This window comes from Chiroxiphia lanceolata, chromosome 5, assembly GCF_009829145.1.
Source record: "Chiroxiphia lanceolata isolate bChiLan1 chromosome 5, bChiLan1.pri, whole genome shotgun sequence".
Classification (NCBI taxonomy): domain Eukaryota; kingdom Metazoa; phylum Chordata; class Aves; order Passeriformes; family Pipridae; genus Chiroxiphia; species Chiroxiphia lanceolata.
Genome location: NC_045641.1, coordinates 33,370,216 through 33,397,454, shown reverse-complemented (window position 1 = coordinate 33,397,454; position 27,239 = coordinate 33,370,216). Strand labels below are relative to the sequence as shown.

The 27,239-nt window shown below is 42.4% G+C and overlaps 1 protein-coding gene and 1 long non-coding RNA gene across 2 annotated transcripts in view; one reads left to right on the top strand and one right to left on the bottom strand.

Annotated features, from left to right (window-relative positions):
- Positions 1-27,239, top strand: part of PPM1H (protein phosphatase, Mg2+/Mn2+ dependent 1H) — a 131,463-nt gene that overhangs the window by 98,618 nt on the left and 5,606 nt on the right. Inside the window, exons 7-9 of the mRNA XM_032689584.1 lie at positions 11,434-11,497; positions 13,165-13,272; positions 21,777-21,928. Of these exons, the coding sequence (XP_032545475.1) occupies positions 11,434-11,497; positions 13,165-13,272; positions 21,777-21,928 (324 nt within the window). The remainder of the gene's footprint in view (positions 1-11,433; positions 11,498-13,164; positions 13,273-21,776; positions 21,929-27,239) is intronic.
- LOC116787738 lies at positions 1,597-8,869 on the bottom strand. Its single transcript, XR_004357427.1, has 3 exons — positions 8,813-8,869; positions 4,115-4,163; positions 1,597-2,195 (listed from the first exon to the last, which is right to left on the bottom strand). It is a non-coding gene; the product is annotated as an uncharacterized LOC116787738 (long non-coding RNA).

The following is a 27,239-nucleotide window of genomic DNA, read 5'->3' as shown; positions in this document are numbered from 1 at the left end:
TACCGTGATTTTTCCAGACCAATCACCAGCAGAATGTTGGGATTCATACAGAACGGTTAAAGTGGAAAGGTTAAAAATTAAGAGAAGAAATAATTCCTTATATCAGTTTCTACTTCATTTGTGAATCTGTGCATAGCACTTCAGCATATTCAAAATGGTTATTGCATAGCTAATACTGTTTGGCATTAGAAGAAGACAGATAAGAAGAAACTCAAATTTTAAATGTAGAATAAGGAGTAAGGTCGAAGTAGTAGAGTAAGGAGTAAGTTGAACTGGAAGATCTGATTTAGAGTATTGTTTTCCAGTACTGGTGTGTGAACTCTCTTAGCTCTAGCATATAGTGTGTAGAAGACAGTTCTTTCCTGTTGTTTTTTATGAATTTCCTGAAGTGTAGGACACATGTTGATCCAGTTACAGATTCTAATATGGTCAGTGCAGAAATTGTCGCAAGTTGAGTACAAATGTGCTTAGCTGCAAGCAGTTATTCTGGAATAAATCCTTTCACTATGACTTGAAAATTTAAGTCTGAATTCATTGCAGTATTGTCCCAGAAATAGGTGGTCTGTGCCAAGCAAAAGCATGTGGAGACTGTGATGAGGCTCTCTCTCCCTGCTGTTCCTTTTGACTTCTGGCTGGAAGTGGAAAATGGGGGCTACATTTTTTTCCTGAATAAAAGAATTGGAATCTTTTAACTGCTCCATATCTCACAGCTAGTGCATCAGTTACCTCTTTGTTTGGTTGCCTCAGGACAATAAAATGATGAGGGAATTGCTCTATCGCCATACATTTGTCTAAATCAGAGCTCTTCTAAATAAGGATCTGTTTCTTTTTGCAAGGTATTTGCCCAACATATTTCTATTACATTGAATTGTGTAAAGTGATCTCTTAAGCAGAGGAGAAGCAACCAGTTACTGATTATCTAAAAGTCTGGGTCAATTTTAGTGATTGAGATTGTGGACAAGACATTAGAGTTCCAGTTTAATGGGCCCTCAGAGGTGATAGTTTGGGGTGGCTGGGGTTTCCTACTGGTTGTTTTCCACTTCAAGTGTTTTGCTTCTCTTTTCTTCCCTTTCTAATTCATGGTTTTAACTGAACAAAGTGGCCAAGGACACGTCTGTTTTGCATTTGTTTCTAAGGACACTATCTACCATGGAGAATAAATTAGCATATATATTCCTTTTCTAGAAAATGTCAGATGGAGCTTTGGCCAGCCAGAGCTTGATCCACTAAAACACTGCTGAACTTTTATCACATACAATGCAGATGATCGGTTGTCTGAGTTTTTTTTTGTTCATTGACGTCACTGTGTGTTGACATCTGCACATACATGTAGAGAGATGCAGGTGATGTTAGGAAGAAACAGCCACTCTTACACTTAATTACTGAATCCTTAAGTGAGAGAATGTAAAACACTCTCTGGTCTGATGTTTCCTCAGGAAAATGAACTGTTTTATTTTACAATTCAGGATACTATCTGTGTTTTCTATTAGAAGCTGTATGATTTTTTTTCTTCATTTTTATCCTCCTCCTTTGCTCTGGAGCTTTTCAGATTCTCAACAATGGCTTGGCTTGACCAGCTTGTTTGGATTACAAAAGGTTATTGTCTTTGGGTCTGTCATGATGCATTTGGCCCTTTATTTTTTCTTTCTGCTTTTTCTTTCTTTTTTTTGTGTGTGAAATTTCCACACTGGCTTTGTCTCCACAGCCCACAGTGGTAGCAGAGCTGCCAAGTTTCCCCACAGCATTAGGACAACCACTGATCCAGCAATGTGTACTGCATTACTGGTCCAGGCCGCCTGTAACTGCTTTGAGACTAGCCTTTCCCTTCTCACTCCAGCTCTCTTACCCTTTCTCCTCTCTCTGCAGTGGCAGTTGCAATGAGAAATCATACTGTATTAAATATATCTAAAATAAATCCCATTTTGGTGGGAGCTGGGAGCTGCGTCTCCTGCACCCCGTCTGCATTGTGGTTGAACAGCCATTGCAAAACATGTACTGTAGCTGGCAAGGCATCTTAAGAGCAGCGTCTCCTGCTGCACAAGCCTCCGAGCTGTCTCAAGCCATAATTTGCTGGCAGACATCTGTGTTACTGAGAGTATTTCACAGCTGGGTCTCTGGGCTGGGGTTTTCAGGCCCATGGCTTGCAGAGGTTAAACTTGTATCAGAGGGAAGTGTCCTGGTGACTTTGGCAAGTCCTGGCAACAGAAGTATCAGGGAAGGCCATGTAAGCAGAGGGTGGCTAGTGCTAAAAAGGGGGGACGAGTAACCTGAGGTAGAAATATATGGCGAGAGAACAGCAGACCTGATGATAACTGCTCCTTTAAAGTACTGCACAGAATTAGTGCTTTCTATCTCTGCCTTTTATTTAAAAGTTAAGGCACAGTTGGTCACGTTTTCTTCACTTGTGGGTAAATCCAGTGTGAACAATTTTGAAGTACTTTGCTTTGACTAGATCCTAGACACCTTCCCAAAACCTGTTTTTCTGTCTGGCTGTGTCTCTGCTGTGGCTCCTTCCAGAGTTCCCCTCTCAGCCTTACAGAGGGCTGGAGGAGTCATTCAGTGCTGCACTTAACTAAAGGCATCCAGAATGCACTACCAACTGGCATCAACTTTGGTGGTTTCAAAGTCAGTTTTTTGCTCCTCCTTGGAACAAAAACAGTAGCCTTTCTACTGCTTGCACTTAGGTGGAGTTCTTTAAACATGTTTCCAGATCGCAGCTTGAGCTTTTTGACTTGATTTTGGCGTGGCAAAAAAGCCCTGGATAATAAGTCCATTTTTGACCTTATTTTTTGGTGGCTTCCTTTGCCCTCTGGGATCACAGAATTGAGCTGCACCCCATCAGAAATTGGGGCTAAACCACACCATGGGCTAAAGCCCAAGGCAGCAGCGAGCAGGGGAACTGGGTACTGCCTCTGAGTGCACCGTCTTTGCGGCAGCAGCAGAGCCCTTGCCAGCTCCATGTTCCTGTGTCTGGTGAGGGGGTGCTGTGGCACATGGGGTTTCCCACCCGAGGGTCAGCCGGTGCTGGGGAATCACCCGCCCGCATGATTTATTCCAAAGCAGGGAAGCTGGTGCCCTGAGGCAAGCACTAAGCAAAACCCATTTTATTCTAGAGTCAATATTGTCCACTGCCTGGAAAGCTGCCAACCTGCTCTGTGCTCGCCTTTTTCTTTCCAACAGGGAAGGTCTTTCAGCCTCTAAGCATCTGATTAAAAAAGCAGCTTCACTTTTCAAGCCGTTTTATTTTGTTTGGGATGGATGCCTTTTGCTTTCATTGTGCAGTCTGTCTTGCCGTCTGCGGTTCAAACTCTGGCTCACAAAAACCAGGCTCTCATTAATCACTTATTGGGGATCCAGAGTACCCTGGTGAGAGCCAATGTGCATGTTTTGCTTGGTAATGGGTCAGCTGATTTGAACAAATATTGCTAATGCGGCCACTATCTTTATTGCTGAGCTCAATGTCCTTTGGCAGCACATTCAGGTAGCCTGCCCAAGGAGTGCCTGAGCAGGTTGAGAAATGCCACAGAAATGCTTTATGGAGCTGGTGCCTGTGCTGCACCCTCCTTTAATATAAATTGATTTATTGAATCAAGCACAGAAGCCCTGCTTCAGAAACCTCAGGCTACAGTCTCTGGAGAACCACCTAATAAAACAGCCCCAACTGACATTCCTCATTAGCTTTTCCACTGATCCCAAGGCAGTATTTAAAGTGACAGTGTCCCTCTTTTTGGCCTGAATTTATCTGCTGGCTAATGCCTGTGGGTCTAATTAGCTTAGCATTATTAGTCTTATTCAGATAAGCTGTATTTCCTAACAGCTTGATTCCAACTTGTAAAAAGTAATTGGAAGTCTGCAAACCTGCTTGATTGAGCCTTTTAGCCAAATTCATGTAATTTACAAAAAGTCATCCATCCCCCCCCCTTTTTTTAATTGAGCTTTTTTGTCTAGTGAAACCTTCTGCTGAAATCCTCGCTGTATTGTTGTGTTCAAGACCTCAGCCGTATCCTTTGTACAATCGCCAGGGAGAGATCAGATTTTAATTTCGTAATTACTTCACGAGAAAGCAACCTTTTCCCCAGTCATGCCTGGTATTAATTTTCTTCCAGCAACTTACATTTTCATAATTTAATGATTATGGGACACCTTTGCAGCACTGGGCCTTTCTGGAAGAGAGAGAGAGAAGATAAAATTTTTGCAGCAGATACCATCCACAGCCACGTGCCTTGGTTTTTGTGTCTCTGTTCTTGTTTCTCATTGCGAGATAGCCAGGAGTGGGAGGGGACATGCCTCTTTGGTGCACACAACTAGAGCAGCTTGCTGGGTTGTGCCTGGGTGTCTGGGGCACAGCTCTGTGATGATGAATGGCTGTTTGCAATGTGCATGTTATGCATCTTTTCAAGATTTGCAGCCCTTGCTGCAGGAGCAGCAGGAGGTGAGAGCTGACCTGCTGTGTACAGCACGTCTCCTGACAGTGACAAATGGCTCTTTCCCCCAAGTGTACACATGCCACAGGAGCTGAGCCAGTGTCTTTGGGGCAGGAGAACGCAGAAACAGGAAAGTAATAGTGCTGCAACAAAAGAGAAAACTTAAGTCTGGGGTAAAGCTCTTTGTAAATAGCCTCTCTGGGGCCAAGTGAGAGCAACAAGAATGAGGTTGGTCTGAGTCATGTCCTGCAAGAGCATCTCCTTTTGGAAACAGTGCATCTAAGACCTGTCCCTGCACAGCTGTGTGTCTCTGCTTGGACTTTGCCTTGGCACGAGATCAGGTGCCACATATGCAAGGGCAGACAAAAGGCCCCCAGTCTATTTTATCTAAAGGAAACTAAACTTAAATGAGGTAATCTTCACTCTGAAAGCCCAAGCACAAACAACTCTTCCTCCTGGTAAGGTGAATTCTCTTTCCCCTGCTCCTGCTTTCTCTGGCTTCCTCATCTGCACAAATTTGACATAGCCTCATCTGAGTCCTTAGTAAGTCTTCATTCTTTCCCTTGTCACCCAAGATTGATTTATAGCTATGCTTCTGGCTGTGAGGAGGCCCTGTGCTCCTCAGAGGAGTTTCCAGCACTGCTGTGGGATGATGAAGTCTCTGCTTGCTGTGTCTCACTGCCCGCCCCATCCTGCACTGCAGCTATCTTTCCAAGAAGAATTTGCTTCATGATTCCTCCTTAATAGCAATCTCCTTCGCTTCTGGAGGATCACAGCTTGCAAATGTGGAGCAGGCACTGAGTTTAATATGCAGCCTTTTTCCCATCTACCTCACCACATCCTTTTCACAAGAAATGCTGCAAAATACAAATTTACAAACAGATTTTCTCTCCAGCAAATGCATTAAGCCCATATGGTGTTAACAGCTCACTTGCCTTACCCCTCTGTTTCCAGAGTAAATTGCTAACAAACTTTCCTGTTTGTCTTCTAAAAGTAGAAGAAATGAAGTAAATTTTAAGAAGCACTCAAGAGACTGTGGCAGAAGGTGGACCCACTTGATGTGATGCTGTAGTATCTGCACACAGTTTCTGTTACTCAGTAGTGGAAGCTCAGCGGGTCACAAGCAGTGAATGAAAGCACTTGCTCTGTCCCTCCCAGCCTCCTAAGCACAAAAGCAGTAAGGGAGAGTGCTTTCTAAATACTCTCAGTTAATTTTTTTTCCTGATTTGTCTTTTTTTTGGGGTAAGGATCTCTATAGATGCTTGAGATCCTTGACTGTCCTATCCCTGACTTTTCCTCTACCACTTTCTTGTAATGCTTCATTAGAGGTGAGTGGACTAAAAAATCAGCCACCCTCTAGGAAGCACCTGAGAAAAGATTCTGGTGCTTGAATCTTTAAAATGGGCTGACCGAGATGGATAGTTTGTTTTGCTTAGGAATTACTTCCACGGGAATACACGGTGCTGGTGCTCTCTGAAATACAGACTCCATCTTACAACTGTACACAACAGTGAAGGCTCCAGAGCTCATGTACCAGTCTGATTTGACAAAGCCAGAGATCGTATGTGTATACGAGTCATGCTGAGATACTTTAATTTTTTATTTTTTTATTTTATTTATTTTTTTTTTTAATTTGTAGGTGGGTAGACAGAACTGGGATTTGCAAAATGAAGCATTTTACAGTTTCATGTTCATAAGAAGGGGTTTCTGAATTTTTTGGGGAATAATGTGTGTTTTAAAACTTGTATGTCTTCTTTTTTACTTGAAAGAAGCCCTATGAGAGTATCTTGGTTTAGAGTAGATCTTCCTCTAAAAACTGTTTTGTGCACATGTGCATGCGCATCGGTCTTTAACTGATTTGGGTTTGCCATCATCTTTTCTCTTAACAAACATTGCTGTAGTTTGTGTGCTTTTCTTATCTTGTTTGTTGTAATTTTGCTTCATTAAACTATGTGTCAGAAGAGCAATAGGGGAAAGATACCGAGATGCTGGACAGTTAGAGTTAACCTAACCTAACCTAGAGGGTACTTAGAATCAGGCAGTGCTGTATGGATTTAGAGATCCTGACTCTGCAGAAGCACATGCATAATGATATTTTTTAAGATTATGGCTGGGTTGAGACATAAATTGCATAATTTTCAGTGGCTCTGTGCCTAACCTGCACTACACATCTTTTCTTCTTGATAGTAAGCACTACACTAGTTTGATGCCCATAGTTCAATAGACAGTACAGATAACAGTTCCTTTTGGGCTGGTGATTTAAGTTCTGTTATCCAAAGGGTGAGTTCCAATCCACTGATTCCTTGTGTGGGAGGGGAAAAAATGAAAGAGTTTCTATCAAGTTTTTTGTTGTTTGAGGACTAAAACCTGATTTTCTGTTGATATGACCAAAGAAAGTTGAGCTTGTGGAGGAGGTTTTTGGATAGTTGGGGTAGTTTTGTTGTGAGCTGGGTTTTTTTGGGTGAGGGGGGAGTGGGGTCAGGTGGAGGATGTTTGGGGATGGTCCTAGGTTTGGGGTTTTTTACAGAGGTAGCAAAGTGGTGCTAGAAATACACGAAATCTACAAACTGTCTGAGAGATTCTTTTATCCTTGTACTCTATGAACTAGGACGTTTCTGAAGCAGTAGTACTTTCTCTTGCTTGCTTGCCACAAGTGGGTTTATTCTGTGCTTCAAGCTAAAGCCCTTTGATGTTGATTTTTTTTTTTTTTGCTCTTCCTTAGGTTTAATTCTCAGTTTACTGTCAGGTGTCACTAGCAGAGATGTGAAACACAGGCAAACTTTCTAAAGCCAAGTGCCATGGAAAAGCAGACCACAGAGTCTGGATTCCCCTGTTGTGCACAGAACTGAACCTTCTAGGTCAGGGGTAGATTGTCTTTTCACCACCATCTGTTGTGCGTGGGAATGCCAATGCAATACTTTTCATGACCAGTAACCCTACACAGTTTGCTGTGAAATAAAATACAGTATGGAGTTGGGTTTGGGTCATCAACAACTTCTACTCTTATGAGAATTTACATGTCCTTTCAGAAGGCAAATGTTAAGAATAAAATTCATGACAGGAGAACTCATAACATGTAAGATATTATCTAGAATTTTGGCTCTGAAATCTGCATGTGGGAGCTTACCGGTTTTTCAAGTTCTGACCCAGCAATATGCAGGTAACTTTGATAATCTTTTATTTAAAGAGTGCCTAAAGCGCTGCTAATGACTTCAGTACTGTAAGAAACTTCTTCCATAGATTGTGTTGTGCATTTAGCAGCTTCTGGTGATTTTTTTTCACCATGCATTTAGAGCAGATTCCAGTTAGCATATGAGTAACATCATGTCAGTCCTAGTTCTTTTGTTCTGACATCTCTTTTGGCTCCTGGTGCGATTTGGCCCGGTTTTCCAAAATGTTGATCCTGAGTCCAAATGTAACTTTGTGGGTGGTACATATGTCAAGCCCTAGTTCAGTATTTTTGGACAGCAGTAACATTTCATAATTCTTTTGAAATGGAAAGAAGAAATGAAGTTAACTGAAAAAAATACAGCTAGATTCAGCTGGGTAGAAGCTTGCCTTTTCTACTGCCCTCTCTGCTCCCCCTGCTTTTCCATTTGGAAAAATAGAGGTTTACGTGGCAGAAGCACTTAAACAATATTTAGGCTCATTCAGAGCAGGAAGCAATAGCATTGAGTTGTCTTTATAACCTTTCTTGTCATGCCCCGGTGGCCACCGAAACCTCCTGGGGTGTGGACCACGAAGATAAGGGAGAGTGGAGGGTTGCAACATTGTGTTTTTAGAACAGTGAGCTAGCTTGAATTACATAGAGGGCTGAATAAGGCCATGTAGGCACTTAGAAAGCCAAACCATCCCCTCAGGTTCTCTGTGTGTCTGTCTTTGATATACCTACAGCACATGAAGGTATAAATGCAACTATATCACGTAAAATCAAGGGAAATAGTCCGGAAGGTTGTAGCCTGTGTGAAATAAACCCACGCACAAAGTACAGGAGGTTTCACAGGGCATAAATTAAAATGAACTTCATAGCTTCCTTCCTTCCATCTCCCCTGTGCAGTTGCTGAGCTGCTAGCTGAAAAGCTGTCCTTCATCCTTCTCTTGGAGCAAACCACACACTCGTATATTATTAATTCTGTTTCTCTAGTAATGCAGGACAAGGGTACTTTTCTAGTGTGTCTCCGGTTGCTTTTCAGTGTGTCTGTGCCAGCTCTGCTGCTGTAGTTGCAGTTCTGAGCATTGTTTCTTCAGTGCTAATAATTTTTCAGGCAATAGCAACATCAACAGAAAAACATGTTTGAGTTGAGTTTGACACCCAAGTTTTCAGCCCAAGAGGTGACTTCCTGTGAGAAACCACAAAACAAATCACTGTAGCTCTGCACCTCCCTCACCTAGGTGCATAGCTTCAGGAGGTCACAGGCTAGCCAGCTGCTCTTCCTAATCTCCTGATGGAACAAGTTAGCTGCAGCCCTTGCAACAAGGCCTCTTCCAGTGTGCTTGCACCATTGTGTCACAGTTGAAGGCCCTAGAGTCAGTGCTTCTTATAATGGTTCCATAAAAGATGCTAGACTCGGCAGTGGGGACCATTCCTTTGAAGGACACCAGCCTAAATGATACTTTTCCTTCTTCCTAAAGTGCAGTCACTGGCAGGTGTTGTGCAGGAGAACTTAAGGAAGAAGGGGAGAGAGGTAAATAAATTTGGTCCGTGTTTTTGGCTACTTACAGGGCAATGTAAAGTGAGGGCTTTGATCTTAAGTATTTGTAGTTATCTTGCAGATAATATAGTTTTTTGGTAAAGAATAGGTGTATTTTTCCTTTAAAAAGGGGGCTGCAAATAGTTAAATCACATCATCTTAGTTTTGTTTCATATTTTAACAAATATGTACAAAATTTGAAAATCCAGTAGGAATGGTTGTCTTCTCGGGCTTCTGGTTTGATTAGTCGTTTGACTCTGATGCCCAAAACAGACTCAGCTGATATTCTTTTTCTCGGTGTCAGAGCGCATCTGGCTCTATGCAAGGAATAGTTCAGACTCCTCAAGGAGGTTTTGTCAGGGCTCCCAGCCCTGTAGGTCCAGCTGGAAGCTTTGGAACATGAGTAGTCAGGGATAGTAAAATTTTTGCTCCACATTCAAACAAGGGTATTCAAGTTAGTCAGTGAGGCAGAGATGTTAGCTATTCCCGCTTGAAAATAAAGGAAGGAACAAGAGCATAGTCCATGACTGACTCATCCTTCCCAATAAAATGCTATTTTAGGATTTAAACATCAGGGAAGTATTATCATGTTGGCTACTTGTAGTATTTTGTTCCTCTTTGTTTGGTTTAAGAGCTAATTTATTTGCCATCTCCAGTGTAAATTGCCATTTAAATGCCTTCACTGTATTGTGTTTTGTAGAGATGCCCAGGTATTATGGTTATATACTAAAATATTATTAACTACATGATCTCCCATGAAGCACCCACTGTGTTTTGCAAACCTCACCTGGTTTTGTTTTGGGATTTTTTACATAGTTATGTTTTGTAGTATGGAAGGGGAGTCCTCCACTACTGTTTCTTCTATGTATTTTGGTTGCTTTTCCCTTTTTTCTTGCCCCTCCTCTCACGCCCAAAACCCTAATATGAGCCTTCCTGTGATTACTGGGAAATGTAAAGGTGGGGCTTAAATGTCTGTGCTGTCTCATTAAGCCCGAGGCTTGCCTGGGTGATGCAGCATGTACAGCTGTGTAGTACAGCACCATTTATTGATCACAGGGATATGCCATATTTTGGTGAAGCAGGGGGCAGTTCAGTTACAATATAGGATTTCACCCTTAATTTTTAATTTCCTGCTGGTTTATGTCACGGTCTTAACATTGCTTAAACCTGATCAATTGTGACTCCCCAGAGCTCAAGCAGCCAGCCTGGAGAGCTGGGGAGCTACACAGCAGGGGTTGGAAGTGTTGGCAGGGGACCTGCCACAGCACCTTCCCTCCTCTTACAAGTCCCTTCCACTTCTGTGGGGGGAGCACTTGCTCCTGCACTGGGGCTGATTTTGGTATCGCCCCAGGGGCTTTGGGCATGGATGAGCCAGGAGGGAAGCACAGCATACAGGGAAAGGCTGAGGAGGGAAAATTTTGTCCTCTGAAGGAAAGCATGCCCCTCTGGGGCAATGTGCTTTCATGAAAGAGGCATCCCAGTACCTCAGCTCAGGTATGTGTTACACAAACCACAGGACTCTACAGCTTATGAGAGTGACTGTCATCTTTTTTTTTTTTCCTCACTGGCAAAATTGCTAACCTTCTCACCTCCTCAGTGTCAACAGCTGGATGTGTAAAAGGTAGAGTATGCAGGTATGCAGTAAACAGAATCAGAGCATGAGCATTTACTTCTCTTGTCTCTTGTCCATGGGAAAGCTGCTGGGAAATGTGAAACCTCTGACAACCTTGCAGTCAAGGTCAAATGAGCACTAAATATCCTAAGACTCTTCAGCACATGAAGCTTGTCTCGGTTTAAGTGGTCCTGGAAGGTGAGAACAGGATCAGAAGGCTGTTTCACACCATTACTGCGTACATGTCCTGTTGTTGCTCACCTTTTCACGTGAACAGTGTGAATATAGGCATTGATTAGTTTCTTGATGGGTTTGGGGTTGTTTTGTTTGGGGTTTTTTTTTGTTTGGTTGGTTGGTTGGAGTTGGTTTATTTATGACACTGTATTATGGTATAGCTGCTACCATATCCAACCATATCTTACCTGATTAGGGTGTTATTGCAGTCCACTTCTTTCTTTGCAAGCAATAGGAGCAGCCTGGTATCTTAGATATTTCTCCGTCTTCACTTTTCCTTTAGGTGAAATGAATAATTATTTACAGAAAACCTTTCTGCAGAAAAAGAAATTTACAACTTGGCTCAAAGACAGAGTCCCTAGGAAAAATAATGATTTTTTTTTTCTTTTTTAAATCACAGCTGCTTGTTTCAGGGCACTGGGTCACTAATTGAGTGCAAGCTTTGTAAGTGTTGTTTGTCCTCCCCCCACAGGGCATACAAAACCATTGAGGAAGATGACTTGAAGTTTCCCCTTATATACGGAGAAGGCAAGAAGGTGGGCATGTTTGCTTTCCTCAGACCAAAGGAAGAAGGAATTCTGTGCTGTTTACCACTCAGTTTAGCCCGTGGCAGTCCAGTGTTTTCCACTCAGTATCTCTTTATTTTATTGTTTTGACAGCTTTAAAGAATATTTTGATTCTCTCATAAATCAGTTTCATGTCTGGGGGCGGCAGGGAGAGCTCAACATACTAAAAAGCAATTTTATAGCAAACAGTCATTTGTTGTCAGTTTGCTTTTGTTTTTCTCTCATTGTAAGTAGGCTGCAATGAGATTGTCTTAATAATTGACTTAAAATGTTCCTGTTTCATTGTAAAAATAACTAGGCTGGATGAAGATAGCAACATACCTTATGTTTGCTGAAACAAAGCAGGAAGATATTTAATAGTGCTTGAGCTGCAAAACTCTAATTTAGGAAGGGGAGGGATTAGGGCAGGATTTGTAAAGTATAACACCCCTTCTTCAGCTAGTGCACATGGAACTCACTGTTGAATTTTTCTGATACGTGGAGGTTGATGGTTTTTCTTGAAAGGGAGAAACGCTGTTCCGTTTTAGGTATACTTTGTTTCCTGCTCTGTGATTAAGAACAGTGAGATCATTAGTGCTGGTCCTAGCAAGCTTAGCTGGATGCAGCAATAGGATCAATATAAGGGTGCAGTGGTGTCAGTTTGCTAATTTTTGTGTGCTTGCTGTGTTTCTAAATAGTGCTCTCCTGCTGCATTAGATTCTTAATGCATAGATAGACATTCTTCAAAATTAGTCCAAGTTTTGCAGGTTCAGACCTGCAGCTTATCTCTGAATTTGGTTAGGTTTATAATTATTTGCAAAATGTTTCACACACATCTTTTTAATTTACTTTCTTATTGCCTTATGGAGCCAGGATTTAGTGAGGCAAAATAATTTTGAGTCCGTTACTTGCTGCTATTGGTGCTGTGAACATCCTTGTTCAGAAGCTGCTGTGGCTAAGCTAGACTTTGGGGGACGCGATAAGCAGACCACAGAGAGCAGGGCTCACTGTGAGGCAGCTGCCTGGTCAGTCTTTGGAGAAGCATTAATGAAATAGAGCCCAGCACCTCTTGGGAGACAAGTCATGTTGCTTGGGGGAGGAAGTAGTGGACCTGAGGTACCTGCAGACCTGCTGTAGACTGACTCTTCACAGAAGAGAGCACTATGGTTAGTGCCACTGTCACCTGTGTGTTCAGGAATTTAAGGTGGCCCTTGACACTTTTCCTTGGGGGAGGGAATATACAAAAATATGTCAATAGGAAGATGCCACAGATTCCTTATGTGAGTAATTAAGCTCCTCACCCTCTTTATAAAATCTGTTTGCTAATAATATAATTTGCTGAAGGAATGCTTCATAAACTACTGGAGGGTGGGGTGACTGGTTTAGGTTTCCACAGTCCCAATCCCTTACAGATGGTCACAGTCTTAAATGGGTGTACACAGAGAGGGATGCGGATGAATACAAAGCTTGGAATAATGAGGAAAATTGAGATGACATGAATGTGAAAAGCTTTGATGTTGATTAGCTCTGTTGAATCTAGAGTTTCTGGGAAATAAAATGGAATTCATCCCCAACTGTAGCAGTTACAGAGTAGGAATTTCCCTGTTGACACAGTGCATGTAACAAGATTTGATCCCATCGCTTTTCTTTATTTCCAGGCTCGGGTTATGGCAACAATTGGAGTGACCCGAGGACTGGGAGACCATGACCTGAAAGTACACGACTCCAATATATACATCAAACCTTTCCTGTCCTCTTCTCCTGAGGTAAAACGGCCAAGGTTCAACTGTCTGATTTGTGAGAGGGAAATAAATTTACTTAGTGTGCTTATTTGTTCTTCTCAATTGTCCATTCTGATTGTGGGTCCAGTACAGGTAACATGCTGCCCCTTCCGAAGGTGCAGCATGACAGTAACATCCACATAGTAGGAACATTGTAAGTTACCGAGCTATGTGGCCTGGCTCTGGTTGCTCCATATCCCTGGCAGAGCATTCATTCCTTCTTACTCCTGGGTCTACAGTTATCTCATAGCCTTGCCATTCAGTGTGACAGACACCCATCTCTCCCCCCACCTTCATGTGCTCCAGCTCCCATCGAGGCCTACATCATGGTGCCTTCACAGAAGATGTAAATCCGTGTGCTCCAGATGGATGTCTTCCATGGCAGCGTAGTATCCTGCATTACACAGATAAACTCTTAAGCAGGAAAATGCTAAGAGCCACAGGAAGCCTACTTTATGCTTCCATCTGTCTGCTCCTTAACCTTCAGTTCTAAATTCATTATGATAGTTTTGTGCAAACACCAAATAATGAGTGTGCACTCCCAAATGCTGGTGTAATGAGAAGATTATGCAGTATTCAGGTTAGGGGTAGTTTTAAATGCCTCCTTCATTTTGAATTGCTCATCGCAAGCAATTCCGTCCAGTTTTTGACCACCAAAGACCTTGTAGTGAAGGATATCAAGCCTTCCAATGGGATTTGAATGTATTTGTTAACAAGGAACATGCAAACCTTGCTCTTTTTTCCTTCTGTAACTGCATTCCTGTTCCTATGTCAAGGAACAGATGTCACATATTTTTCATAAAATATTAAGCAAGGGCAAACCAACTGATGACAGCCTTGCTTCCATGGCCCAAATGCTGAAAACTGTCCACTGTTAAGGGGCTTGCTGAAGTTTTAAACATACCCAGTACTTGACCTTGAATTTATTGCTTGCTATAGCAGTATGAGAGAATGAAAACACACAAATGACATCATACTGCTAGGAAGGAACAAAATTATTAAATTAACCTTGCTTAGAATATCTTTAAGACCAGTTTGTTGTGAAGGAGCGCTTTAGGTTGTTCAAAGAATCGCTGGCAAAGCTATCAACAAAAGCAGTTTAATATTAAAATGAAAGTGCAACAAAATTGGCAAGGTTCACTGTACTACTTACTAGATGGTTGAAACACACTGAAAAATTGGAATAAAATCTAAAATCAATCAATCTAAAACTAAAGTCAACTAAAAATTACCTATGTGGAGGCTGGAGACAAAAAAGGATAAGGATGGGAAAGGGTAAGGATAAAAAGGAATAAGGAATACCTTCCCACTGAGTCACAAGGTTCAGAGTGGACCCCCTTGCCATACTTAGCCCTGGACTTGACCAACAGTTTAGGCCTAGAGGTTTTAACAGCACTTAAATTTAACAACACATAATCGATAGTCTAACTTGAATGATTTAACAAAAGATTCTATAGAATTTACTATGAGCACACAGTAACTCACAGGCTTAACTTACATACGAATGTAACATACTTAAGAATCTAAGAGAGCAACATTCATAGTACATTTGCTACAGCATATTCACACTGGTACACACACAGACACAAAGGAATATGAACAGAGTATATACCTGTGAAAAATTCCCAAATTCAGGGAAGTACTCATGTCGGATGCTTTTGCATCTTCTCAGCAGGCAAAGGGTTGAGCCTTGAGGAGTGGGATTATCAGTCCAGGCTCTGTCATTGGCATTCAGCAATGGTCTTTCCAGTGCAGCAAACTTGAGAGTTCACTGGCTCTGAGAGGCCCCACTCAGATTGCTGGTTGCAGCCCACTGCGGTCCCAGAAAGCTCAAAGGGTCTCACTGAGGACCACTGTTTATAGAGTTGCAAGAGAGCTGGCTTTGGTCATAGTAATTTTCTGTTCTGGCTGCAGTTTGGGTTGGTAACTTGTTATAATGTTGTTCCATTTGAGTTGTTATTCCGGCAAGAAAAATAAGTTTCCAAGGCTGTTTGAAAAAAAACCAGCAACTTATTAGGCAGCATAAGTTCCTGGGAGCAGGCAGTGTTTCTGATAAGCTCAAGAGGACCTTAGCCCTGATACTCTTCATCAAGACTGAGGCCTAATGAGCATTTCTGACATTATAGTGTAGCCTGAGGAGGGGCAGGGAGGAAGGATGCACCACCACAATCCACCCCATGACTAAAGTCAATCTCTCTCACTCACGGAATGGCACTGTGGTCGCCTCTTGCCTCTGTGCTTGTAAACAGAAATATAAAAATTATGTATAGTTATTATATATAAATTATATTTAAAATTTCAATTGTAAAAGTAAAAATTAAAACAGTGCTGAGAGATTCTGGCCCTGAAGAAACGGCGGAGATCTACAGACAGCCCCTTCTTCATGTTTCCTTGCTGTCAATCGTGTACCTTCCCTCTCTCCCTCTGAATGTGTGGTGTCCCTCACTTAAGACCTGCTCCTGTTCTCCTCAGACAGACAGGCAGTAGTTCTGGCCTCATCACTCTGATGGATTTGTTTAATGCCAGAAAAATGATGCAATTCTACCTGAGACCCAGTGTTTCTGGGGTACATAATGGCTCCAGCACAGCATCCCTGCAGTATCATCTCTGCCAATTGCTGCTGCAGTATTTGTCTGTGCGTATAAACCAAAGCTTCTCATGGGCTTTTCTGATTTGTGTGGAATGTGTCCGTACGTGTTCAAATTCTGGAATATGACATCCAGTTCGTATGCTATCCACGTTTCAGGATCTCTTAGCTGCTTTGCGAAAGAGAAGCAAAATTGGTTTTTTTCCACACCCCTTTCACAGCTAAATTCAGCAGAAATGTATGAGGGCGGGAGGAAGAAAGAGAGAGCACCAACCATCTTAATTTAGAGATACTGGCAAAAAAACCACCAACCCTGGGTATTATTAGGAAGTAGCGTATTTTCCTAGTTGCTTTCCATTGCACCTCCTTCTCCTATTCATCTTTTCCTTCTCTTCCCGGAAAGAGCCCCAGTGCTTTAACTCCTCATGTTTTTCCCAAACATGTTTTGTCCCTATGAGGACAGTGCACCTTGCACAGGAACCAGCATTAAGAAACTACATCTTTATGCTGCCATCTGGGAAGCTTGGCACTTGGAAGCAAGGGCAGTGGCATCAAGCAGCAGTCATATTTGGCCCTTGTGCAGCATTGGATTTCGAATTGTTTATATAGGGGTAGGGGAGCACAATGTGTGGTTTCCAGACCTGGAAAAGGGGAGGCACAGGAAATTAAGACTCACAGTGAGTCGTGACAGAGGGAGGATCCAAGTCCTCTGGCTTCTGTTTCTGTGCCATAATTACAATGTCCTTTCCCAAGTCAGGAGCAATGTGGTGAGTTTTCAGAACAATTTACATCCAGGGTGACAAAGCTCTGGTATGTCATGTCCACCAAAATTTAGCTCAAGGAAAGGTAAACGTCTCTGAGACCGCATCCAGAAATAGGCATATAATAGTAATTTGAAGGTGGTATGAAAAGATACTTTGGTAGAGTGCCAGGCTATGGGAGGAGAAGTCATGTAGCCAAGAGTGACAAATGTAATCAGTATTCAGTGGCTCAGCTGTTATGAGACCAGATTTGGAGGACTTCTGCAGGTTGGTGAGCTCTAGAGATTTGAACCTCTTATAATGAGTAGCACAAAGCAGGCAAGCCATGACTGAGGCTCTCTGGCATGGAATTAAATATTTATTTTTCATAATGCTACAGTTAATTTGAAAGCTTTCAGCAGGAAATTCTGCTTTTCAAAACTTAGTAAGAGCTACCTTGTTGCAGCTGAAAAGCAGAATTGTATCTTGAAATTTTTTGAACGGGAGCTCAGCCATTTGGTGAGGAGAGATGTGGCTCTAATGTCAGCATTTGGCCCTTGCCAGCGATGAACCCGAAGCCAGCCACCACAGCAAATGATAAGAAGGTAATGAAGGAGAATTTTTCTTGTTCCATTATGTTAATAAAATCTTTCTGACAACTCTACAAATATGTTCAAGGAGACTGTTTTAGTTTCGCATCTGCCTTCTGGAGAAATCTTTAGGAACTACACCATTGAAAGGAAAAAATAAGGTAAATACACAGAGAAGTACAATATGATCAAAGGGAGTCAAGACGGTTTCAGGAAGCAAACATCACACTTTAGTGGTTGGAGGTCCTTCAGGTTATGTCTATAAGAGAATTAAAAAAAGAATAATAAATGCAGTAGATGCTCTTGCAGGAGCACTTTGATTTCTCAGAAAACATCTGTGAAACTGCTCTGCATCACAGGTTATTAATATAAAAGATATGAAGCTACAGACTAAGTGGAAAGTTGGCACAGTCTACTGGAAATTGGCTAAAGGGCAGGAAACAAAGGGTGGCAGTAAAAAGCTAAAAGGAGATTAATTGGTGAGTGCTGCAGGGAGCAGTGTTGGGACCCGCTTTTTATTATTTACATATAAATTACTTGGAGGGTGGTATTGAAAGATCTTGTCATTTGCCAGCAAAGCTACACTGGATAATACTGTGCATAAAAAGGAATGATACAATTAAGTAAGGGCTTAATTTATTGAAGTAGCCAAGTTGATCAATAGTGCAGGCGAGTGAATGCAGGCTCGAATTCCCCCGAGGCTGGCACCTCAGGTGGCTGCAGGCTCCCTTGTCACTGTTGTGAACGGCTTTTGAGCTGCAGGGACTCTTAAAAACAAACCTGGCAAACAAACCCCAGCACCTTTGCAGAGCTGCCATGGTCCCTTTCAGCAGCCAAAGGCAGGTTTTGTCCAGTGGGTAGATCTGTTTGTAAATGTAAATATAAAACCAGCCCACCTATTTGTTCATTGCTTGCACAGAGCGGTTTTCTCAACGCTCTTGACTGCATGTAGATGAGTAATATGAGAAACAAATACCTGGATTGAAGAAAGACATTACGTGACAAACTGCATAACGCACATTCAGAAAGATGTGTATGACCACGTGCTCCAGTGGTGTGTATCCACTGTTACCTATCAGCAGATCTGTTAACTAGTCAGGTTAACTAGTATTGTCCTATATATAGGATATAAAGGTAACCCAGTGCTTGTATTCATGGTTGCCTCTGCTGCTGAGGTTCTGCTGTTTCTTCCTTATAGCTGGCTTTTTACATTTTCTGGTTACAAATGTCAAGTTTAGCTAGTTAACAGGTCAGCTGCTTTACATAAGTAAGACATCAGTGGATAGTAGAAATATGGTGACTAAACTGGACTCCTTTGAGGACTGCCCTGATCCTCCAGAGAGATTAAGTTAAAGAGTGAGAAGCTTTACCAGGGCAGCACAGAAGGAGCTGGTAGGCTGGACGGAGTTGCTGAGAAGGCTCTCAGGGCAGCATGGGAGGCAGAGGACAATGCACAGGTAGCCCAAGGCATTTGGGGCAGAAGACACAAGTTCAGTGGGCTACTATCAGGATCGATGTCTGGCTGCAGAAGCAGTGATTCATGAGGGAAAGACTGAAGATTCAGGATGGCATTGTTAGAAAATTTGTCAAGGGTGCAGCCTTAGTCAAGGAAACCTTTGCACTGCCAGTCATTGTCTGGCCAATTGTCACCTGCACAAATGGGGCTATTCAGTGCTGTTCTGCAGTGTGTGCAGCTTTGTGCAAACTTGTGTCACAGACAGAACATGGCTTAAACCTCACTGTTTACACCCTGAAATACGGCTACAGGAGGGAGGCAGTCATGGGGAAGGTTGACTCTAGAATTTAAGAAAATAAAATCGTCGTTTCCATTGCAGTCAATGAGCTGTGGGATGTGTGTGGAGGGGGTGTTCACTGAGCCCTGCTGGTCTGAGCTTTCACTCCACATGCCTTGGTGGTGCTGCCCAACCTATATGCTTACAAGAGCTCTGCTGTCACACTGATCCATGTCCAGCAGAAGGCACATATCACAACTGTAAGAAACCCTCACTGACCCAAGTAAGAACTAGAACAAAGCTCCTTGCAGAAAAATTAAGGGTTAGGAGCTGGCTACTTTCTGTGCCTGGGCAAGGTGGTCTGCGAACATAACCTGTACCTGCAATAGACTGGACAGCTCTAACTCCTTTTGTTAGTACCATACTAGGGGCACCTACAGCTGTATTTTAGAAATCCAAGGAAAGGACTTAAGGTAATTAGAAGACAGACAAAGCTGCATTTCAGTAAACATTTTTTTGCATGTCCAACTCGTCCCTTGTGTACAAGAATCTTACCTGAAGTTGCCCCAAGCTTGTCTCTTGTAACCTTGGCATTCTCTTTTCCTTAGCCTAGAGACCAGCCTAACATCCCTTATTGCTCATCCCACTGTTCCCTGCACCACTTCTGACGTCTAGTTCCTTCTCAATGCGTGCCTTTCTGGAGATGCTCGGTTCACAGAGCTTGTCCTTCTAGGACAGATTACCCAATAAATCTGTTCCCAGATTACCCAGTAAATCAGTGATTGCATTTTTTTTCCTTTTCCCGCAAAACAAAACATGTTCTTAGTATTGCTCTTACCTTTCGACCTGTGGATTGGCTGCAGGTAGCTTTGACAAGTTTCTTATCTGCCCCAGTGCTGCTCTCCAGTCAGACAAGATTGTTCATTTCAGGAAGATTCAAATCAGTGATGCATGGCTTTAGTTTCACACCTTTGCCTTGGTTGGAGAGCCATGGCAGATATGTTTTTCCCAGCACTGACGTTCCAAGCTTGGTTAGCCCTCTGAGGGGCTTGGTGCTGAGTGCATTCCTGAACATTAACCCTGATGCTTTCTCAAATAGTTTCTAGTCCCCAAGAGATCTTACCAGAATGTGTGCTGCATATTGATGGTTGTGTTGGCCCACTTACCCTCCACACCCCAGTGATTTCCAAGTTGAAACCGTGGGCTGTTAAGAGGCTGAACTAAATTCTGGGAATGGAGGCTATGACAGCTACTGATTTCCATGCACTGAGCTCGAGATGAGAGCTGTGCTGCATATAGGGATCTTTTCTATATTACCACTCAATCTGAATAAGGAGATATGCTCTAATAAAGAGAGTATCTTGCCTTGAATTTAATCCTCTCCAAAGGCCTTATTCAGCTGCTACCTTAGATAGTGAAGGTCATATTTAACAAATGACCTTCTTGTGCTTTTGAGTGAAAGGCGAACTGGTAAGTATTAGCAGCCAGGTCTTGGTGATTTTATTTTTTTTTTTTTCTCCTCTAGTACTTGTTGCAGTCCCATAAAAGCATAACTACATTAAAAGGTCCAGGCATTTTATGTGTATTGCCTGTTCCGTGGCTCCTAAGGGGAGAGGGCACCATGAGAGAGAATAAAACAGCTCATATTTTCTAGTTATACCAAGTGCTTGGACTTACAAATTTCCCAATTGCCACAGCTGTTTGTGGAGTCCAAGACTGGAGCAGGGTGCGTGACAAGGTGCGCCACTTCCAAACTTCAGTACAGACGATCCTTTCCTCCTGTGTGCCTTGCCAAGGTTGTTACAATTCTTTCAATCTGTGATTGTTGCTGGTGTAATTAAAGTGCTCCGTGAGTGCTTGGTGATGGCTCCCCATCACAACCTGGGAGTTGGAGGCGGTTTGTCAGCCGGAGCACAGCAGGCGCTGGAAGGGGAGTTACACCAAACTAAAGACTTGTTTTAAAACACTTTCCATGGCCTTTGCTTGTATTCTGGCTCAGCTGATGGCCTTGCAGCACCCCTGTGACTGCCCCCTCCACTCCCAGCTTTCCCCAGCCTCTCTGGGAAGAGGATGCTCGAAGTTGTTTTAAAGGCAGGGTGTTACAGAGATGCCAGCAGTGATCACCCTGACTGGAGCTGCAGACAGACAAGTTGAAGTCAGTGGACAATTTAATAGTGTGAATAAGCTTCACTTTTGTGCAGATCTTGAATCAGTCTTTAGCTACTGAAGTGTTTACAGATACATGTGACTGAGCAGGTAAACAGTTTTTGTCCATTTCATGGAACCACTCGCTTGCTCAGGCACGACACTTTAGTGCAGCAGGTGCCTCAGGTTTAGAAAAGTGAATGCAATGCCTGGTGCCACACAGACATTTCCAAACATGCAATTTATCTGGAAGGGTTAAATGGATCTAGACAAATAGTGAAAACAATTATTTGTGAATATTTTATTAGAAAATATCAAAAATTCATCAAATAAATTATTCAGCTTCCATATGACTAGTGCTGCCAATGATAGGGAAGAGCCTCATGCACTGAAATCAGGCAGCTGGGTGGGGGAGGCTTCAAGCCCTTCTGGCAGCAACAGCAGCACTGTACTTTAGAGCCTGGCTTAGGAATGCTTGCATCCATCCTGGCTGGGGTTAGCACCTGAGCCATGCTGAGCTGCAGCAGGAAGGGCCATGTTGGGGGCTAAATTGCAGACAGACTCCATTAGTGCCTTGGGAGGTATTTCAGTGCCTTGGCCAAACGTGCTAAACTCATAGCCAAGCCCAGCAATGTTTTGCAAACAGGTCTGACAATCTCCTCCTTCATGAATCTCTTGGATTTTTGTGTTTTAGGTGAGAGTCTATGACCTCCTGCAGTATGAGCATGGGCCAGATGATGTTCTGATCCTAGCTACTGATGGACTCTGGGATGTGCTGTTAAATGAAGAAGTGGCAGAAGCTGTCACTAACTTTCTACCAAACTGTGACCCCGATGATCCCCACAGGTTCGTGCTCATTCCTGATTTTCTAGCTTCTCCATAGAAGAGCACTTTCTGGTAACATATTTTTGTAGAAAGTATGATATGAATAACATTCAGGAAATATGCAACACTTATAAGAAAACATTTTAATAAGTTGGATGGAACCTCTACAGCAAACATGGGCATTTGGGGCAAGGGTCTGTTATAACTCAAAATTGGCAGCCTTCAAAGGAATAGGTGTGGGATCACAGAATCTTGGCATAGGATCCACTTCGTTGGCTGTACGAGGTCCTGTGAAAACTGTAGGAGGCTGAAGTCTTAGAAGATATATGGCAACAAGTCTGTTTAGAGCAGTCACAGGTTTCCACTTAACTCTCCTCTGGATAGTCCCTTAACACTAAAGACTATTTTTCAGTAGGACATACTGAGCATCTGTCTCTCTGTCACTCTGCGTGTATGTATATATAAATACTGCATAGTGGAGTTCCTACTCATTCCTGCTCATAGTATAATCCTGAAACCCACCTTCAGCAGGGAATGACTACTGCTACCAGGACAGGTGTGGTGATGGAAGAGGTGGAAAGTCTGACTCCATTTAATTGGATTCTGTTTCATTTCACAATTTTATTCTTCCTCATTCTTTTCATTTTCCTGTCTTTATCACCTCTTAAATTATATGTTTCTGTCTTTAAAACATACCACCATGCAAACAAGTTCCCAAACAACTATCTAGAGGCTGTCTGTCTTGAGTGAGTCCACAGGTCTGCCTGCTGCTGAGTTCCATGTCACTATGATTTAAAATATTATGCTAGAGATCAGAAGTCTCTTGCTTGTAAACAGGACTGTGAAAGTGGGAAGAGCTTTATCCTTCCCTAGAGACTGTTCAGGAAGGGAAGTTTGTGTTGCGCCTGAATTCAGCCCTGTCTACCACTGTCTTCTGCCTCACCCTGGGCTAAGAGGGTGAAAAGAGATTTTACATATCCCCAGCTGGTCTGTGGAAAGCAGAGTTTCAGAAATAACCCTTCGAGAGCCATCTCAAAATGCTTGGTGTTTCTCATATTTTTAAGTCATCATCTTCACAGGGTCAGCCCCATTCTCTGTCAGCAAACAAGATAAGTACGTACGGACACCCTGACAGACACTTGGGTTTTAAAGTGAGAGCAGCTTTGCAATAGCTCAACAATAGTATCTTCTCACCCTGACACTTACAAACATGGAATGCAAAAAGAGGTTTTGTTGCAATCATCAGGAGAATGAATGATTAACATGAAGCTGCAACTGCAGTATTTTGACCTTGCCCACCTCCTTGCACCAAAGATGAGATGTGATATGAAAGACAGCCAGGACTGTCTCTGCTTCAGCAAAACATGTAGGTGTGTCTGCCCTCTCTCTGGGAGGAGATCAGGCAGAATTAGGGAGGGGCACTTCCAGGGCATCTGGTACTATGCTATGCAGACATGCCATTAATTTAAGGTAGGAGGAGATGACCCATCCAATCTGCTTTCAGTTATGCCCTGACACCATTCAGAGATGCAAGGGGCTTCTGCTCTCATTCCTGCACCCCTGAGTTTCTTCTTGCAAAGGCACCCAGTAAAATGCAATACCTCTACCCTGCTCTGTCTCTGTTTCTCATCCAGTGTTTGGGCAAAGTTGTCCCTGCCTACCATCCTCACCAGTCCTGTCTGTTGTGAATACAGTCAGGGTGTGTTGAGTCTGTCTAGTTCCTTTTGGTCTTTACTGAGCTGGTGATGGCCACCATGTTTGCTGCAGCAGGAAGGGGAATTCTTTGTTTGATCTTTTTTACTTATTAGGTGAGTAGTTTTTTCATCCATTATAGAACACTCAGCAATCAGAAACACTAAAGGAAAATGAGATTTTCTTTGTTTCATTTAGATTTGCTTGTACCGGTTTAGCTCTAGTAATTGTGGGGAATTAGTTGCTGTTTGTGCCAACGTGAGTACCACTCATTCCAGAACTGAGTCTGCTGTTTATAACTTAGAACAAACACATTTATTGGTATTTGACCTGCTGGTCTATGAATGGACATCTGAATTGAAAATCAATTTGTTCTTTTAAGCAACTTTGTGCTAGGTCATTTAGAGGCTTACAAATAGCAGGGACAAGACATTTCTCATGCCAGCATGCAAAAGGTAATTGCAGCAGTCTCTCATATAGTTTACAATGATATTTATGAAAATTACCTTTGTGGAATTGCTCTTGCTGCTTGGTTGTAAAGAATATTTAAAGGTTTTAAAGTACTATGTGAGAGGTTTTATGTAATTACTTCACAGTGGTCTAAATGAGGTATAACTAATGAACTTACAATAGCATAGCAGGTCAGACTGTGGACCTGTGTTCATTCCTCTCACTAGTCAGTGACAGGAAAATCTTGTTTGCTGTATTATCAGTGTTATGTTTAAAGGAAATGTTATCCTAGAAAATGTCAGGTTCTGTGATGGGGGTAGTGACACAGTCTGTGGTGAGGTGATCAGCTGGAAATGTGATATCTCTAGAGATGTAGAAAACTTGTCAGAATGTAAGAGACTTGTACTCTGGGTTTGGTAATGCTGTGGTCTTCCAGAGAACCAACCTGTGGAGCAGATCCTGGATCCTCCTGACCCAATAGCCTACTTACTCCCTGACAGCAGCATATTAACAAGGAAAAACAAATAAACAAACAAAAAAAAAGACAGGATTTTAGAGCTGCAGAGTACTTATCTGTTACATAATTAGTTCCTTGTGGGAGCAATAGTCCTCCCATTTGGATTAAAATTTACTTTATAGCCTCATGGGTAACAGCTTACAGCCCTCGGCAATGCTCTTGGGACTCTCTCCTGCCAGTATTTACTGCAAGCATTTGTTGCCTACATAAAAAACATCTCTGAATCCTGTCAAACATAGCATATGCCTGGACATCTCCAAGTGCAGGGAGAGCAAAGTCCTCGGGACTGTCTTCATCCAGCCATGCAGACACAACCTCAGGGGATTTGGAGCCTCAGTGAATGGTAGGCACAGACTTGTTTAAAGAACAGTTCCTGGATGACTACTGTGATGGAGTGAAGAGGCTGGGGTGGAGCTGGATTTCTTAGATAGCTGATTTCTTATGGGTATTGTGGCAGATGAACATTAAGGGGACTCTGAGTGAAGAATAGGTGGTAGTGACACACTGCTGCTTTCCATACATCAGCTCTCTGAAGAGGTATGAAGAGGGAAAAGCATGACTCTGCCCTTTTCCTTCAGTTGCACTTAGGCAGGTTTATCCCCTGACCTTGGGAACCTTCTGTTTCTCATGCTTCCTCTTGTCCTTTCTTATTCCCTCTCACTTTCTCTCTCACACTATCTAGAGATTTAGGAGGATGCTGGGGAGCTCCTCCACCTCTGCTGGATGTGAGAAGATAAGCTGCTCAGACAGCAGCACAATTACCCCCGTCACCATTTCTCCTGCAGTACTTTCACTGATCAATACAGAAAGCTCCAGCAGAAGAAAAATCCCCACATATTTATTCTTAAAACACAAAAGTTGTATTCCAGCAAGGCTATTCATTCGGAGGAAGTGGATACTTTAAAACTACTTCAGCAGTTCTCTAATGCTGTCTCTAGAGCTGAATCCCAATTTCACAGCACTGGAGAATAAAACATTCAATAATGGACTGCTGCTCCTATTCATCTCCAGGTACAAGAGACTCACCCTATCTTCTCTAGTGCTAAGTTGAACACCATTGCTTCAGTTCAGCTCTACACAGGAGAGGAATATGTTACTTCACTGCTGCCTTCACCTGTTCCTTTTCATTTGCTTCATTGTGTTGGTTTTCTTCAGTATTTCACAGTCTGTCTATGAGAGAATTTCTGGTTTATTAAAATTCCTTTTTTTTATCTTGCCCTTTCCAAACACTCAGCAGCAAAACCCTAACACAATCAAAAGCAATACTCATTCCTTTGTACTTTTCAGATGTGGGGAGCCCTTCTTAATTAGAAAAAGCAGGAAAGCAAAGTTTTCTTGCAGAATGATGGGTGTTTCTCTCTTAAGTTGTGACAATAGCTGAAAAATCCTTGGGAAGTATGTTCTTGCCAAAATTCACTCAGAATCAGACATGCTGTGAATAAATATTTCAGTTTCTTGCTTGCCACATGGAGTCCTTTTGTTCCTTAGCCCTGCATCTGATTTGGGAACTGAGGAGTACAAGTATGTGTGTTTGGTTTTACCCCATTAGAAAAAAGGATCTGATGTTGCATTAGGGCAGTAAGGCCAGTGCTTCTTGTTATTTTGCTATTACAGCTCAAGGTTGTTGGTACAGACTAATCTTGGAACATACAGACAGTGTGCATGTGTATGTGCAAGCGTGTTGGATTTTGTGTCTTTAGGCTGTTCTCTTATGGCTAAAAGTAAATCATTTGTCAAAACAAGTGAAGGCTGGAAATTTTATCACTTGGTACCATTAGTAGCAGGGGTGCATTGCTGCTGTACAACATTACTTGAATTTAGCATCAAACCTTATGAGTAATCAGGTGTTGATTCACTTGCATTGAAGAAATCTTTCATGTAGAGCAAATATATCTACTCCTGGTTCAAAAGAGTAATTTGAATTAAAGCATCGAAATTCTAGAAAGAGAACATAATTGGGTATGTTTTATTCCCAGAGACTGAATAAACTCTCTACTGATAGAAATTACCATTTAATAATGCATTCTGTGGTGAAAAATTCTGGGGTTATAACAGTCCTAGGTAACTGATAAACTTACCCACACAGACCTTCTGATCAATGGAGTTATTGTTCTTTCCCATTCCTCAGATGAGATCTGGGCAGATCATTTCAGGTCAAGGATCCTCCTTAGAAAAGGAGATATTGAAATGCAAACACTTCTTGTCCTTCCTGGTTTTTGGAAACTACAGAGGTGTGCTTTAGTTCTCGAGGCCTGTGTGTGTGGCTTCATAGAGTCCTGCATCATCTTGGAGGTTGATACTTATGCTTTAAATAAAACACATGCAGACACAGTATTGAACTGTTTTTTTTTCTTGTCAGTCTTTTAACTATTCAATTAATTTTTAATTATCTAATAATAGAAAGGTTTGCCTCCACCCAACTAATTCAGAACATCTTGGCCAGGTGTTGGACTGATGAAGTAAAACGTGACAGTAGCTGTTCACCTATAATGAGATTTCTTTCAGAGGAAGTTTCTGAGTACACAGATGTGTTGATGTAGTAACAGCAGCTAAAGCAATAAGGGAGGACATATCAGCACACATGACAGGGCACTGTCTATGCTCCACTTTTGGACTCTGACCCCCTTCTGCCCCCAAGCAGCATGTGGTATTTTTTCAGGACAGAAAAATAAC